General features: G+C 37.7%; 4 protein-coding genes across 4 annotated transcripts; 3 read left to right on the top strand and 1 right to left on the bottom strand.

Annotated features, from left to right (window-relative positions):
- On the top strand, positions 1-2,066 carry GCK72_024315 (uncharacterized protein; the record flags this gene model as incomplete). Its single annotated transcript, XM_003117529.2, has 9 exons — positions 1-174; positions 539-683; positions 728-915; positions 958-1,209; positions 1,264-1,325; positions 1,373-1,537; positions 1,582-1,692; positions 1,744-1,956; positions 2,006-2,066. 9 exons carry the CDS (start codon positions 1-3, stop codon positions 2,064-2,066), a joined length of 1,371 nt encoding a protein of 456 aa, XP_003117577.1.
- A 3,999-nt stretch (positions 2,067-6,065) lies between these two features.
- On the top strand, positions 6,066-8,359 carry GCK72_024314 (uncharacterized protein; the record flags this gene model as incomplete). Its single annotated transcript, XM_003118363.2, has 5 exons — positions 6,066-6,241; positions 6,290-6,531; positions 7,666-7,788; positions 7,844-8,159; positions 8,206-8,359. The coding sequence occupies 5 exons, from the start codon at positions 6,066-6,068 to the stop codon at positions 8,357-8,359; spliced, it is 1,011 nt and encodes a 336-aa protein (XP_003118411.2).
- Positions 8,360-11,535: 3,176 nt separating this feature from the next.
- On the top strand, positions 11,536-12,036 carry GCK72_024313 (uncharacterized protein; the record flags this gene model as incomplete). The annotated part of the gene is made up of 1 exon (XM_003118310.2): positions 11,536-12,036. One exon carries the CDS (start codon positions 11,536-11,538, stop codon positions 12,034-12,036), a length of 501 nt encoding a protein of 166 aa, XP_003118358.2.
- A 339-nt stretch (positions 12,037-12,375) lies between these two features.
- Positions 12,376-14,185, bottom strand: GCK72_024312 (uncharacterized protein; the record flags this gene model as incomplete). The annotated part of the gene is made up of 6 exons (XM_053735824.1): positions 12,376-12,731; positions 12,774-12,967; positions 13,017-13,105; positions 13,152-13,293; positions 13,337-13,530; positions 13,751-14,185. The coding sequence occupies 6 exons, from the start codon at positions 14,183-14,185 to the stop codon at positions 12,376-12,378; spliced, it is 1,410 nt and encodes a 469-aa protein (XP_053579390.1).
- Between the last annotated feature and the right edge of the window lie 3,645 nt (positions 14,186-17,830).

Raw genomic sequence — 17,830 nt, 5'->3', positions numbered from 1 at the left:
ATGGGAGATGAAAACTTCACTGACTGTCAGGTTTATTGGAAAGTCTATCCAGATCCATCACAAAGTATATACGCAATCGTTCCATTTCTATGCGTGTACCTTTTTCTCTTTTTTCTCGGACTATTTGGAAACGTGACTTTAATCTATGTCACTTGCAGTCACAAAGCTCTACTGGTAAGGAATGTTTTCAAAAGGGGGGGGGGGGGGGGGTCAGAGTCTAAATTTTGAACCCAAAGCTCTATAAATGGCACATCGTCTTGTTCTCTTTAAAATTCAATAAGTATCTCGGTGCGAACGGGTTAACGGGTTAACCGCACCCAGCTAACGAGAAAAAAAAACGTAGGAGGGATAGCTGTGTCTAGTTTCTTATTTCAAAAGTGACGTACGCAGGGGTAAACTAGGAAACTCACTTTTGTTAAAAAGGTCGTTTCCGGTTTTGGCAGGAGCCAACGTTGAAAAAAGTTGAGTTTAATATAAGGGGAGCTGAACTCAAAGTTCAAAATATTGTGAAGAGAATCATTTGATATATGTCTTGCAGAGCGTACAAAACATCTTCATTCTGAATTTGGCTGCTAGCGATTGTATGATGTGCATTCTATCTCTACCAATTACGCCAATTACCAATGTGTACAAAAACTGGTATTTCGGAAATCTTTTATGTCATTTGATTCCGTGTATTCAAGGTAATATAGTTTTTAGTTCAATGTCTTATGTTGGATAATTTCAGGAATTAGTATATTTGTGTGTACCTTCAGTCTTGGAGCCATCGCACTCGATCGGTATATTCTGGTAGTGAGACCTCACACGACCCCATTATCTCAACGTGGTGCATTTTTAACAACTGTTTTGTTATGGATTTTATCATTTGTTGTCACTCTCCCTTATGCTTTCAACATGCAAATGATTGAATATACAGTAAGTTTTCTGAAAGATGTCAAAGTATATTTTTTCGTTCAGGAAGAACATATTTGTGGTTATTTCTGTACTGAAAAATGGGAATCCGCAAAGTCACGGAGAGCCTACACCATGATTGTCATGCTGGCTCAGTTTGTGGTCCCATTCGCTGTCATGGCCTTCTGTTATGCAAATATTTTCTCGGTCCTTAGCAAACGGGCCCAGACAAAGATACGTAAAATGGTGGAGAGAACAAGTGCACTGGAGAGTTCATGTGCATTCCCATCGCACGGTCTTGAGCAATATGAAAATGAGGTATCAACATTTTTTATTTCTTTCACTCAAGTTAATGTGTTTTTCAAATTTTAGTTGAACGAGTTCCTGGACAAACAAGAAAAGGAGAAGCAAAGAGTGGTACTTCAAAACAGAAGGTACCGTAGCATTTAATCGCGCATGAACCTCACCAATAACTTTTTAGAACTACATCGATTCTTGTCACAATGGTGGTTTGGTTCGGAATAACTTGGCTTCCACACAATGTGATTTCATTAATAATTGAATACGACGACTCTCAACAATTCTTTCGGTTGTATGGAAGAGACGACTATGATATAAGTTACCTACTCAATCTATTCACTCACAGGTAACATTAACTTTAGAATAAATAATAAAACAAATTATTCTCAGCATTGCAATGTCAAATAATGTTGTAAACCCTGTGCTCTACGCATGGCTCAATCCAACTTTCCGGCAATTGGTAATGAAAACGTACTTTGGTGATCGCCGCAAGAGTGACAGGTTTGTTGCACCTTCAAACAATAGAAATGAAATAATGTATCATCCTTTCAGAATCATCAATCAAACATCGGTTTACAAAACGAAAATTGTGCATGACACGAAGCATTTGAATGGACGGGTTAAAAATGGTGATAGTTGTCGAGAGGCTTTAAAGCAAAGGGAACTCAATTCATGTTCAGAAAATTTGAGTTACCGTGTGAATGGTCAAACGAGAACTCCGACTCCTGATGTTCAGCTCAACGAAGTTTCAAGTCCTGAAATAAGGTATTTTCCCAGTTTCTATCCTGACAAAATCTTATGAAAACTATTTCAGTAAACTCGCAGCCGACCCGGATGAATTGATCGAGTTCAGCGTCAACGACACATTGGTCTAAACGTTTCTTTCTGACATATCGTTTTCTGATTTTTCATTATCACCATTTCCAAATACGCTTTTTTTGCTGACATAGTCATTTTCCTGATCTTTCTCAATAAATAATACATAGGATGCATATAAGTGTTTTGATGACGTACACCCAAAAATTGATGATATGTGATCTCAAAAGCTAAAGGATCGACTCGTGTTTTCACGAGAAGGAAACGAACCAAAGTGCTTCAATAGAAGATGATGGAGTTCGGTGATGAAATTTTCTGGGAGAATTTTTTCCCCGGAAAAGAATATTATACTGAAACTGAGTTCACCGCAAAGAATGATTTCATTCAAAATGTGACATTAACTATAATACAGAAAACTGGAAGAGGAACTTCCGGGACGGAATTGGGGTTGTGCTTAATTTTATCAGAAATGTGTAACCAGGAGAACATTACAGACGTAGATTGTGCCAAAAGTATCTCGTATATGAGCATGTCAATCCGACACCTAAAGAAATTTATTGGACCATAGTCAGTACAAGAATTTTCGCCTTATGCCATTACATCGAACGCGACAGTTTCTCAATTTTTAGATACGAACAATTATTGTTAGTTGATTCAGATTTATGTAATGTCAATCGTAACAATATCTCATAATTGTACACTGTCAGGTTAATCCGTGCAGTATGTTATTGCACACCTTCGTCTTGTTCCGGTTGCTAAGGATTAACACCTCAGGTGTTGGGAGAATACAGTATCCACACATCGTGGGGGAAGTGGCCCCTTTCCCTCTAAATCGCCTTGTGTCCATCAACGAAATTGAGATGTTTGAGAAAGGAAACGTCTTTCTTAGTCCATTATTGTTAACCATATTGCTAATTTGACGTTTATCCAGTATGCGCATGCCACACCATCCACGCACATCTCATTCCAATAACACGACCCTTTTAAGTAATTGAGCTGCAAAGATGACGCCTTTTACACATTTGCCTTCTTGATCCCCAAATTAGTTTATGAAAACATTGAAAGCATGTTTAACGTCTTCACACCAAGAAAAATAGGTCTCATAGTGGATAAGTTACTAAAAAACAAAGTTTTGGAAAATGTGCACTAAATGTCAGGTCCTAACCTTTCCAAATCGCAACATCTAAGATCTATTGCAATTTGAAACTCAAACTCACATTCAAACTTTTGATCTGCGTTTTTTGCATTGGAAATACTTTATATCTATTCCCATTTTTCCATTCGCCATTAATGAGCATACGTTTCATTGTTCCCATTAGTACAGACAATACCGTCATACATTTGCCGCCCCGTATCCTTCGACAGGTGTGTTTTCTCCCTGCATTACCACGTTTTTAACCATGAGAGATTGTATCTAAAACATTAAAAACAACACAATCTTTGACACCCCCTGTCGGTGAATAATTTACATCAAGTTATCGGTGCTCTTTGACTCCCATTCACACTTATACAAGTTCACAGTAGTCTCGTGTATTAAGAATGTTATTGTGAAATCTTGAAATGGCTGGTGAACTCATCAAAGATAAAACATGTGTTTTTGATGAAATGACCTTAGTCGATATATTGTCCTTCCTAGATACAATTATTGAAGCATGAAAATTTTATCTCCACTCTACTGACCAATAATTTAGAACCCATGTTCTCCTATCTTCGTTCTTGCATTACAACAGGAGTGATAATAAAATATCGAAAGTCTTCCAGGTAGCAACTGTAACGTGGAAAAAGTAATCTGTATACATGTGATGAGAGATGTGGTATTAAGTGTGATTGAAAAAGGAAAAATTCAGTTATTTTTTTCGAATCTCTTTTCTCACGATCAAAGTTTTTTCATCGTTTTTCAGCATCACGCAAAATACTTATTGCCTCCAAGTTTCACATTATTCAAATCATTTTCTCTTTTTTCCAATTACCAAAGCTGAGGTTATTTCTTAGAATCTAGAGAATTCAAAATGTCGGTATTTTTGACTTGCATTAAAACACTCATAAATTTTGATCTGGTCGCATGTTGCAAACCAAACCTTTATTGATTTACGGTCGTCGGGAAGAGCAACATTCCGAAAACTTTTGAATTCCTCTTCTCTCATTCTCACACCTTTCTAACATTTGTGTTTCCAACGTAACAGGTGTCCATTGCATACCGGAAATAGGAATTCCCATGACGGACCATCTAGTGTTTGCGCAATCTGGCGAACAAACTGTTCAACAGTTCTTTCGTCCACACTTTTGTATCGTATGACCACACCGAAAGGTACTAAAACAATGGGCTAGATTGCGCTAATGGAGTAAATTTGTTAAGCAAACACTTCCGGTCGTTATCCTTAGATGTAATGGAGAGTGTGAGATATCTCGACATCGCACCTCCCACAGTGTTGCCTTTCTCACTCGAAAAAAAACATTGTCGGATATGTGTGATTAAATCCATGTTGATGATACAAAAACCCTTTTCTATTAAGAATGTGTAAAAACATTTTCCAATTTCATTCTTCTTATTCACTCATCATCTTCATTTTGTCTGCTCATTTCTCTGAACGCCGTTACCATCAACCATTACGTGTGCATGTTTTTCCAACCATATTTTTCTATACAAATACGTCGTCCGTCCTTCAATACGACCAGTTTTAATGAGATTGTGTTGAATTATTTTCCTACTTGATACCAAATGAGCGCAGACGCGTCTTGGGGCGGCGGTAGTTGTAAACGTCGAGGGTTCCAATTACCGTATATCATGGAAGTGGGTGGAGCTGAGTCTGTTCATTCATTACGGCGGTTGGTTCTATTCGAGAGATTGACGCCTCATTGCCGTTACACTTGTTATTAAAGCGAATTTAATTTGATCCTGCTTCTCTATCCGCCTGAAAACATTTGATGTCTAGTTATACTTCAAGGAATCTCCGAGATTCTTGTTGAAGTGCATATAGTCATAGCAGTCCATATTCCATATGACTGATTGTTTCCGATTCACTTCCATTAAACTGATGTGACTTTTGATACAGACGGATGACGTCTTCTGATTCTTCTATTTTCCAAGTTAACATAGATACATGATAAGATATCAGAAATCTGTTCGATTAACAATTTAAATTTTTTAAATGAGAAACACATCAGCTGAGACGTTTGCATTTAAATGAGTTCCGCTTACAGTAACCAAAACACGATGATAGTCTGAAAACGGCAAAAGCAATTATTATTCCTGTCATTTGACTCTTGACTTCTCTGAATTCCAATTTCTTGTATTGTCAAGTGTTGCTCATTGAGCATGTATCCCCCCTTCATCCTTGTTTCCATTTCGTAGGCATCACCTCATTATTCCGATTACCTTGCCAAACGGCGCACTCTAAATTTGACACTGGCCACCTATAAGCCGCTGCTTGACCCGAGCTCACGCGTAGCAACACCGATCTAGAGTCGCGTCAAATTTCATCTAATCTTCATTTGTGCACTAAAAGCATAATTTATGAATTCTGAATAGTTTCAAAATTATTTGTATTCGGACCAGTTACACATAGATTAGCAGCTATACTTTCGAACCCAACGCTTGAAATCATCAATTGATCACCCACTTTAAAAACAACTGCTGTGCAGGCAGCGGAAGAAAAAAAACAGTCAATTGTTGTGATTAATGGTGTTAGTCAAACATAGTAATCCACTTAAACGAATTAGGCATCAAGTTGGTCGGGGCGTATCGCCTAGAAACATCTCTGCTTTGCTTTATCACTTAACACATTAGCAGAAACCATGATTGCAAAAAGAGGTTCGTCGGGATCTGCAGATTCATTCAAAACCATCATCTTGTCCGCTCCAAACTTTTGTTCAAAACGTTTTATTCCACTCTTCTCCAATATGTGTTCCTATGTAACTCCTCCCTATTCTTCCAAGCACCCATTTATCCGCCACCGCTCTTCCACTACCATATTCTTGATAGTTGGGCGGGGCGATTCGTTAGTGTTCTCGTTTAGACCTCATTTGACTTCCGACCGCTCATCCTGATGATTTCAGCTATGAATCTTCCAATTGATATGACGACGATGAGCTCACAAGAGCGTCTTGAGAAAATGTCTCAAATTCCAAAAATTGACCTTCTCGAAGAAGACGAAGAAGACGATGAGCAAAAACCAAACTTGGAGAACAAGATGAAGTTCAATATAAATGAATTATTGGAAGATGATCGGAAACCGTAAGTTCTATTTTTCAGTCTACATCTAACACTATTCTTCATTTTCAGAAATAATCAAAGTTCTCCATCTGCATCGTCTGAAGATAGTGTTAATGATAATGAACCGCAAGCTTTCAACTTCAACTTTGATCCTAAAATCAATCCGATAGCTGCCTTGTTTCAACTTCAACAGTCTTTCATAAACATTGGCAGTTCTCAGAATCAGATGATGTCTCCGCTGTCAATGTTTCCATTTATGGGTCTTCCAACCGCCGCTCAAATGATGCAATTCAAAAACTTGAGTAATGGAGGTCAGTTTACATTCGTCTATATTACACAACTTCCTTCTGTCCCCCACTTTGTAATTAGGAAAGTGTGAAAGGCTGGTCATTTACTAATTCCCCATATTTCTCACTGAACAATACAACTCTTATTTCATTTACCCCTATAATTTCACTTTGGTTTCTGGTCGGGTCGGCACTTCTTAGAAATCGTCACTCTTTCTACAGTTACTCTCATCCTCCAATCCATTGTTATTGTTTGGTCTCGAATTAGCCCAGTCCGGACTCATTAACAAGTTGAACAACGGTATTGGACGGGGTAGATGGGGGAGAGGAGGAGGATGTCGGCGGATGTTGTCTCTTTTCTTAGGATAAGAATCAGTCAGTCTGTGTTGAACTCGACTAATTACCTTTTGTTGAGTAACACCCATGCGGCCTACAATAACTCTTGAAAGGATGCGCCTGTTCGTGCTCAATCAGCAAGAGGTTATGGGTTAATAACGTGAGAAAACAACATCTCTTGCGCTCAGTTAAGCGTGTCAATGTTTGATACTTTACAAAAATACAATTCTGGTACAGTAAGGGAGTTAGAAAACGGAAATATCGAAATGTAGAGTAAGGTATATCAGGAGATCTACCAAGATAAAGTTTCATAAACGGTACCAGTTTCAATGAGATCACTAAATTTGTACCAGACAAAACGTGACATACAATGACGTTATTGATACCTTATTTTGATCATATCAGTAAGGTTACACTAATTTGTTTTGAATATCAAATATTCTTATCTATAGTCAATTTTAATGAGCTGCTTTCACTTCAACAAGAAAATCTAGACCATGCTTCAACGAACATTCTTAGTTGTCAATATTCGTAACGTAAGCGGATACACTTCTCGTAATCAAGTCGCATGGAAGAGATTCGTTCGAACGTACTAAACATCTTAATATAGACAAACTAATATGTAACTCTCCTCGTGTGTGTAATATTTGTGTGCCATTTCGACCGACATGCGTGTCCACGGTAATCCCGTCCATCAAGATAATTAGCGGGGGACCAGTGAGAAGATGTGTTATAATTGTAACCTGCCACTGAAAGAATATCAATGCAATACGTCTCACAATCTGCCAGAAATTAAATAATTACTTAGATATGCTTTTACAGACTTGAATGGTCAATCAGACAATGGAGAAGAAAAAGATGGGAAGAGTGAGGGAAAAGACGGCGAGACAAGAGACTCCACTGGAGGAAGTCCGTTGGAATCAGACGCGGAAGATGACGACGAAAGTGGGACATTCTAAATATTCAGACGTTATCCTCTATTAAGCTTTTTCTGTTTCAGTGGGCCGTGGCAGTGACGACGAGACAAACTCCAGTGATCCAAATCAGTCGAGAAAGAAGAAGACAAGAACAGTTTTCAGCAGAACTCAAGTTTCTCAACTGGAAATGATGTTCGATCTCAAAAGATATCTTAGCAGCCAGGAGCGTTCAAACTTGGCTCAAAAATTGCACTTGACTGAAACTCAAGTTAAAATTTGGTTCCAAAACCGGCGTAACAAGTTCAAGAGACAAGCTCAAACCGAGGACCCGAATGCTTCTCTTCAAATCCACAGAGCCAACATTTTCTCAATCCCACCAAACCAAGCAATTCCATCTCCGTAAGCAATTCTTCCACTTTTATTCATTAAAACCACTATCCTTCAGAATCCTCTCCATCCCAACCACAAGTGCAGGAGTCAACATGAGGAACATGATCCCATCTCCAATGGATGCTTCTACTGCCGCTGCAAGATTCTTGTTCGGATTCGGAACTCTTCAAGCACAACAGAACATGGCTGCCCAGGATCAAAACATGTGAAGACTATCCATCGAATCAATATTTCTTTAGAATCTCTCCCCCTGTGCAATCCAACATTCTTTTGAACCTCATCAACGATTATCTCAACTTGCATTAAATCACAGTCGTTTTATTTCCGATTACTTGCCTTACGCAGATTATCAATTACTTCCATAAAATAACCCAAGTAAATGTATTATTATGTGTCATTTTTTATTGTACATCCATCTCCTTTTCATCACATGATAATTCATTTGTTCTTCTTTTCTCTTTCTTACAGTATTCATATTTATTGTGCGGAATAAATATTCAAACAAAAAGATACTCGATTGGATGTCACTTCCGAACTCAAAAATTTAGAAAGTTAAAAAAGAGCGAATTCGGAGCTAAGCACATTTTGCTGCTCGAGAGCAATTGTTTTATATAAAAATCATAAGATTTTCTCATAAATCCTCTGGTTCAACACATATCGCGCAATAGGAAAAACTGGAAATAAATCCTTCATTTCCCGTTGGTCCCCTTCTATTCTTCTACTACCCTTCTTTTTTTCTACACGCCATATTCGAATTTAGTAGGTGCGCTGTGCCTCCAGACCGACTCCGACGTCCTTTTTTACTCACTACCATTACTTTTTTTTATCACCCATTCAACCCCTCACTGATTAAACACCATGACCCCTTCATCCTTTTATCTTTCAAATCTTAAGTGACATCACTAACACAATGTACTATTAGCCCGGCGGGCGGTGAGTTTGAATATCATTTACCCTGTAATAAATCATGGGAACCGTCACCTTTGATGAGCCGACACTTTTTGAATTTCTTTTTGGAGAGAGAAGAGACGCAGAAAGATTTTATAAAGACATTCAAAACTCCTGTATTTCCCTATTTTTTGTTTCAACAAAGGCAAATACGAAAAAAGGGAAAAAACGAAACCGAGAAACGTTTGTGTTTTCGTAAGGAAAATAGAAATTTCGTAATGATGCAAAATTTCCTCCGAAACAGTGAAAACAAGGTTGTTATGATTGGAAGGTTGAAGTCTGATATATTACTTTTTGAAATCTTTGTTGTGGAAGAAGAATAAAACATTCTCAGAGTTTGAAAACGATGTTTACTTCAAAGTGTGTAAAAGCCAAAGGGAACTTTATAGTATCTTGTATTTTTGAAAGAGTTGTGATTTCTGAGCCAGAATTATTCCTACAGTTTCGGTAGAAAATGCATTCTAAACGTGTTCTAAAGTCAAGCCAATTTCAAAATTTGTTGAATTCCTCGACTTCTAAACATTCAAAAAAAAAATTACAATTGAAAACTATGAACTTTGATATGAACAAGTACGGAAGTCTTCCCAAAGAGAATTGAAATTTACTCATGTACAGCGAGTTTAATAGAACAGCATTATAACGACACCGCGTCTATATTCAGAATTCATGAATATGATTATCCCGGTGTTCTTTCTCGGTTCTGAATAGAAACAGCGTGATTAGTAACTTCTAGATCAACAAAGAGAACATCCAAAAAAACTCTTCGTTTGATTTTAATGAGTTTCTGGAACTACAAAATTTCTCTCGGAAGTTATTGAAAAATATAACTGCATTCCGTTATAATATAGTATTTATGGTGCTTTATACACAGTTGTAGTTCCCATTTCACTGACTTTTCCATGCCGCACGTGACGTGAGCATACCCAGACGCGCTTATCAGATAATGTATTTGAAGACTCTACGTTGCTTATGGCAAAGTAGAATCAAAAGCTTGAGCTAAAATTTCAACCGACAAGAAGATATTTATGAGTTTTAATTAAAATTTCTTCTCTGAAATCGAAAAATGGTTCATTGAATAATAAATGGCTCAAGATTCATGTAGTTTTCTTTCATGAATATTAGTTAAACCCCTCTGTATTGTGAATGAAACCGCTTTAGAACTTCGGTTTCTCACTCTTCTCTCCTGCATGATTTCAGTTTTCAATAATTGATATCACGACCTCTGTATGAATATCTCTGATAACTCTCTTCCCTCCCTGTTTTGGTTTCATTTTTGGCAAGATCCATTCAATCTTTCCATATCTCATTGATCTTTTGGAGCTGGATCAATCCAGTCTTTGATTCCCTATCAATTGAATTTCTATCTGCAATTGTTGAATTAACTCAGGCAACTTTGTCTGAGGCAAAGGGCACCTTGCAACCAAGAAGAGAATTGGCTCTAGTCACCTCACACTACTGTGGTGGGTCACTAGGGGCGATTCTCTGCTCGGAAGAAGATTGGGTTTGAATATTAGAGTGGAGAAGAATAAAAGACGAATGATAAAATCCATCAGCTCGCCCCCTTTTATAGTGCGAGGGGCGGAGCTAGGGAGACCTCAGAAAGGAGTGGCGTCATGGCGAAAGTTTGTTTGCCTACTTTGTACATGGGCGGGCAGATCGATCAATGCAATGACCTTTTGATCATCAGACCTTTTTTGAATTTCTTTTCGAATATGGAAGTAGTAATAATGAGGGAGAGTAGATGATAACAAATGGGAAGACTGAAATCTTTATCACTGTTGAAAAAGAAAGAATAGTGTTTTCAGAAAAGGATAAATAGGGGTTTTAACAGACACGAACAATTTGGAAAAGATATCAGTTTTCAACATCTAATTCCAAATATCATTGACTTTAAATGAATTTTGATTTCATTATTAAAACATGAGAAAATCTGATCCTGAGCGTCTCACATTGAAGATCCGCTAAAAATCCTATCAAATCAATGATAGATTTATTTTGCGTTGTCTTTACCGATTGTTGTCTTTTTTCGCCGTCCTCAGATGCTATTTCACCCACTTGCCTTCATCAACTCTCTGCTTGACATACCATCAAAACTCTCTGCATATTTCCATCTTTTCGATGTGTGTGGTCGCCATCGATTGTTAGAATACAGCCGACGTTTTGTTTCTGCTATTCCCATTCGTTTCCCGCCGCTTCTCCGTTTTTGCTACCCAAACGCGAACTATTTGACAACAACCACACAAAATTTTCGCCTCGCCATCGATACATCAAAAACACATTTACGTACATTTGACCTGACAATGGCACATTTGGGTGTACTCGGTTTCTGTTTTCTTTTCTTTTCCCCGTTCATTCAATTTGATAAATTGCTCTACTCTTCGCTTCTCAAATGTTCAATTTTTTGTTTTCAGGTGTTCGAAAAAGTTTGATCCCGATAATGAATGTTCTCCACGAAGCACTTATACGGGAACTTATACGGCAGAATCTGGAGGAATTTGATGTTGGAATCAGACATCTGGAAGACGAATTCACTTCTGGAAGTGGTTACCATTCCGATCTATCCATCAACAGCAATGTGACTTCTTCTTCTTCAAGCGATGATCAACAATATTATTTGTATCGGGATGACGGAGTGGAGACTGTCGATGAGGTGTTCGAAACAGACGAGGAAGATATTATTGATCGAATGAATAGACTGGAACGTGGCATAGCCGGTGCTGAAAGCGACTCGCCAGACAGTCTCGATGATCACGAGTCACATGACGGATCCATGCAGGTGTCGTCTATTTGGAGTAATGAATTCACGTCCGATGACGAGTATCAAGACGAACTTATCTCTTTCAATCCACTAGACGATCACGATTCTGGATACGATGCTGACGAGGAGGATGAGGATGGAAACCCAGATGAACATTTTGTTCTTAACATTTTGCTCTGATAGCCATGCATTTAAGAATATTTAAATATATTAACAATTTGTTTTTTTGAAGTGTATTTTATATCGCTAATAAAAATGAGCAAAATCTAAGTGACATGGAAAAAATGACCACAAACATAATATACGGGCGGAATAGAAAAAACCGATGGTTTGGTTACAATTGAATTATAAATCGATAAAAATACAAGAAAAACAAGGGGAAAAACTTGAGAAACAAAAATTCGTTCAGAAAGACTGAAAGTTTAAATAGATTTGCAGTTTTGAACAAAAGTGAACAGAAGATCCATATTCGAAAATAGTTTGGAATAACTTTCTATTAGTTATAAACAGTTCAGGATTTTAAGCAGTAAATAATAGATGCAAGGGTTTGGAATGTAATTTAACATCTACTTTTTGCTTTTTTTTACTTGAAGCACTCTGCTTTTGTGGTCCTGAACTTTCTCTTTTTGGAGCCGTTTTCTTCGCCATCTTCTTTGCAATCGGTGCGGCCTGTCTCTGAATTCCAGATTTGGCCATTTTCTGATTTGTTGGTTTGGCCTTCTTTTGATCTTTCGGCTTTGCTGTCTCCTTCGTTTGCGGAGTATCCGTTGGCTCTACAGCCAGGTTCGCCGTCTGCTTTTTCTTCATATGTATTGGCTGAATGTCTTGTTTTTCGAAGCCTGGAGATCCCTTTTCAATTGCTTCTTTAATTTGAACTGAAAATTTTTTTTTTAATTGTTCACGTACCGATGGTTCACCTGGATTCATTCGTTTTGCATTGCCAATAGCCTGCAGTCTACTCAACAAATCGCAATTGAATTCTTTTTTTTCTTTTCGCAGTCTACTATTTGATTGTCCTTCGAGGAGTTCGATCAATCCTGCTCTGTCTTCTTGAGTCAACGAGATCAACTGTTCCGCAGAATAACCTTCAATTTCTTGGAAGATCTTCAATCTGAAATGATTCAATTGTGGTCAGCTCACTTGATCTAACTATTTCTTACATCTTTTCTGCTCTTGCTTTGCGCGCAAACGTTTGAGGCTTTACATGGTCATCAAATACAAAATAAACTTGAACGACTTTTGATTTTCTCTGAAATCATGAAAATTAACTTTGTTCCAGTACCAATGCAACTTACTGTTAGAGCGGTTTGAAAAAAGTACTTCGTACCAGTTGGGCATGAGTGCAGAAACACTTTTGTCTCCGTTGGCAAAACATACGGAACAATGTCGCTGTCGAATGGAATGCGAAGAACAAATTTTCTGGTAACAAAGAATCGCCTAAAAAACTTTATATTTTCAGATTTCTTCAACTGGTTTTTACTTGATCACAAAAGTCTCCATTCTTTGATTGTTTATAGATCGTTCGAGATCTTGCCACATTTCTCTCTCAAAGCAATTGTAAAGCGCGACGTAGTCTTTTTGTTCTTGGTTAGCGTGGTCAGCCAAGTAGTGTTGAGCCAACTCATCAGTATTCTTGCATTGTGTTTCGCATTTCAAGCACTTGATCGGAATAGTCTGAAAATGAATCAATATGCCAACTAAATCAGTTTTGCCAAAGTGTTCTTAAAGGGGTTTCCAGATACGCGTTTTCACCAAATGGTTTGAGAATAAAAAACATCATAATGATGCATTCACAGTTTTTATTTTCTAAGATCCATTGATTCCAGGATATAGTAAAACCTGTAATAAAGGCGTTCCCGCTAGCAAGAGCGCAAGAGATTTGAAAAAAACTTACTTTCAAAATATCGTTTGGTTCAGAACCGGCTTCCTCAACAACTATTTTCAAACGATGGCCATCTGCATTGAGTATTGCCTGGAACTTGCTGAGCTCAAGTTCTTTTCGATTGCCCGTTTGTTCTTCTGATTCGCCTTCCACGTTATTTCTTGATCTTTGTGAAAGTGATTCGAACTGATTTACAGATAACAGAGAACTGCGTAAGTTCAAATCAGATCCTCTTTCTTCAACTGAAGGAATTCGACGACTTGAAGATGGTTGCTGATTCTGTTGTTGAATCAAGCGTTCCTCCTCTATTCCTTGATCTTCCAAGTTTTCTACTTCGGAATTCTTGGAGTTGTGACGCTTGAACTCAGGTGGCTTTGATTGGCCATCGTCATCTTCCTCCTCTCGATCTCGTTTTTTACGAGTTTGAGCTCTTGTGCCTAAAGGCATTGTACCCGTAGAGACAACCTGAAAATGATGGTTTTGGATCATTCGAAAAGCGGAATCAAGATGCCTTATGAAGAAAACAAAAAGGCAATAAGTATAAAAAAACAGAAACAACGATATTATGTTTCTGCAGGAATTGAATGCAATTGGGTTGAAAGGAACTGCCAGTTATCTAGTAATGCAAATTGTCTTGGCTATTCACGATACAAAAGTAAGAGAGAAAAAGAGAGGAGGGAAGAAAAAAAGACAACACGAACTGACGACACGTTGCCCGTTCAAATGACACTGTGAGCAGAAATGGAGGCATCCGGCCAAAAGAAAAGATGAGGCAAAAGAAGAGAACCGAGACATGCAGACAAAAGAACAACACTGCCAGATCGTGATCATAAGCGTCTACACTCCGGTAATTCTGGTAACCGAATAAACGAGCGGGAAGGTATGAAGAGACGAGGGCAATCGACGGTGCATGCCACTGAGGCGGGGTCGCCTACTGCCGTCGAGACCGAAGCGCTCCACTACCCGCACGCTGGCCCGTCGATATATCTTCTTAGTATTCGTGGTTTGAAGAGGACGCGGACTAAGGGGCAGCGATTCGAATAAGCTTAATCTAGCATTCTGTGTGAAGCCGTTGCAAAAGAGAAAACTATGGAGGGTGAATACGCGGCATTGCATTCGGTTTTTTGTGATAGCAAAGTATCAGACGAAGCGGAGGAACCAGAGAGATATCTATCAGACAAGAGAGAGTAAAAAGAAAACAAGCGGCCTTGGGGTATTCTTTGCTAAATTATTGATTCCAACGACCAAAGATCGAATGTAGAAATGTTCTTAGAAGGGTCCTATTTGCATGTTGCACCTACTTTTGCTGGTGTCCACAAAAAATCAATGAGGCCCCTCCCGACTCAAAAGACGGCACGTCAGCAATAGGATACATTCTCTCTTGCAAAAGAGAAAGGGTTATTGCCGAGGTGCAGAGTAATGCGCGGGTGTCATCTAGCGTCATTCACAACCTGGCTAATCAATTTGATTAATATCACGCAGAAGCTTAGTCCTCAATTACATTACAACAAAAGTACAATGCTTGATATGTTTTTCCTTGAAGATGAAATTAGTCAACTTCATGTTTGAAAATACGAAGTGTCTTAATTTATCTTCATGAAGTAGTCTGAACGAGAATAGGGCTATGCTACATCACTGTTTGTCAGGATTGGAGAATGATTACTCTCCTGGTTAGTGCCCAAACAGTGATATCCTGCAAGTCTTCGAATGTTTCCATACATAGTTCTTAGCCAAATACACGAGATTACAAATCTTTCATGGATCAATTCACATACATAAGCGACCAGAGAAAATGTTTGATTCCCATCATCGTCAGAGCTAGGAAATAAATTTGACAATGATGATAATCCTTGAGAAAGTTAACACTCTATGGAATGAATGATACAATATTACAGTAAGAAGCAGATATTCAATCGTTAGGCTATATTTCATGTGAACAATAACTAGCTCAACTCGTTTGGCTCAATTCCCAAGCTCCCACCTGACTACGATTTTGTGGAAGAATATACGAAGAAGAAGAGGTCCAATGCAGAAAACAAAAGCTACTCTAATGACTAATGAAGCTTGAATTGAACTGAGTCGCTACGCAGGGAAATATGAGAAACAGAGATTGCTCACACTGGTGTTCAAATGAAAAGATGTTGCTGGAATTTCTTGTAAACTATCAGATACTCAGTCAAGTAAAAGACGAAATTCAACCGGTAAAGGCAGGGTTTATGCAAAGTTTTGAAAAGACTGAAAAAAAGTTTTATAAACTGATGGAAACATCTGAATCTTTGAAACTCTTACGAAAAAACAATAAACTTTGTTGGAGAATAGTTTGACTGATGAGTCAGGCAAATTGTGATAGTAGATTCATTCTTAGATAAATAAATTGTGCATCAGTTAAATAGTTTGAGTTTGATTGGATTGTTTAGAGTAGAATGAAAATATTAGTGGCAAATAATTCATTCAATTAGTGATGTGGTACAAACATGGAGAAAACACTGATCAATATTCCAAAAATGGTTAAAAGCTGATAAAATTATGAAGAGAAAAAGGCTGCGCCAAGGCATTCGAATTCATTTCGCGGGAGAATTAGAGGAGCGCTTTTGCATTGTTTCACAAATAGATCTAGCTGCTGGAGGAAATGTGAGGTATCTATTGTGGAGAGAAAAAGAGAGCATTGGGGTGAAGTGAACACACAGTTGGTTGACTGAGTTTAAAGACGTCTGGCCTTGAAGATATACGAATTATATTTATCTGATTTTGATCTAGTCTCAATAAACCGTGAGTTGAGCAGAGCTCTCTAATCACTACGTCGAGGGCTCGACAGAATTTTCTAGTTCATCAAAAATTAAAAAAAACGTTTTATCAGAAAAAAATACCAGGAGCAAAATCAACAAAGTAATCATTCGACTATGTTATTTAAAAAAATCTCAAACCATAAATTTCATACTTTGAAGAGGATACATCATTGATAAATATGAGTGTAAGAATGGAATGTGGAAAGAAACTAGGTATTTTTTGATCGCAAAAGAAAATACGAGTAAATTATTCAAACTATATAGAATATACAGTTTGGTTACATTCATGCTCATATCAACATCTCAAGTCATGAAATATTTGTTTTTGGTGATTATTCTTGATTTCTCTCTTGACACAAAATCGTGAAAAGTTTTTTACTATAATGATTCTGTAGTGACGCTCAACGATTGTTAACGCATTCCAGAACCGCAGCGTTCTGGGATGTGGAGTTTTAGATTGAGTTAAATAAGGTATAATCCTAGTAATTTTATCATTATTAGAAATTGAGAGATGTATGATCACTAATTTACAGGAGCTGAATAATGTTTACTCACGAAGTTCTTAATAAGACCTCGATGGAATAATTCAAACTAATTGTCGGAATGATCTATCGTTTTCAGATCAGCCAAATAAGAGATTATCTGCTAATGGTATTCATCGTTTTCAATAATCGGCACTGAACATCTAATTCTTTAACGTCTTTTAAAGCCTTGCGCGCAACCACGGAACCAGACGACTGTTATTGCCAAAAACTTCTTAACCCTAATTTATATCGATCAAAAACGCACAAATACGTCTTCAAAAACCCTCAATGCAAAATACTCATAGTCAGAATACAAATAGTCAGAGTTTTCCTGAAGAACCAGAGTTTGTAAGAAGCTTAAAAAATATTAAGGTATCGGGCATCTAAATTATCTTACATAGTTTTCAATACATCCAGAAACTGTTCTCAAAACAGTGAAATACGGCAAAAAGTATCACTGTACAGTATCGGCCACAGAAATATGAACACTCGCAGTTACAAGTACGAAATTAGCACTCTCCCATGATTGGGTAAGAAATGACGAGCTAAAAGAGTTATATGACTGTGAGGGACATTCATGAAACTCCACTTTAACAATTGACAATTTTTGTGAAATTTCTTCCAATATGGAAACTTTGTGTGGAACGCTGGAACCACTTATTTTTCTCCATTTTAGTAAAAACGGAGAAAAATGAATTTTTTTATAACAAACGTCTTTCTATGAAATCATTATACAAAAAAGTTGTCAACTACAAAAATGACGCTCCAGGATTGATCTATAC

The sequence above is a fragment of the Caenorhabditis remanei genome, chromosome X (genome assembly GCF_010183535.1).
Source record: "Caenorhabditis remanei strain PX506 chromosome X, whole genome shotgun sequence".
In the NCBI taxonomy this organism is placed as follows: Eukaryota; Metazoa; Nematoda; class Chromadorea; order Rhabditida; family Rhabditidae; genus Caenorhabditis; species Caenorhabditis remanei.
This window is presented reverse-complemented; position numbering and strand designations above follow the sequence as displayed.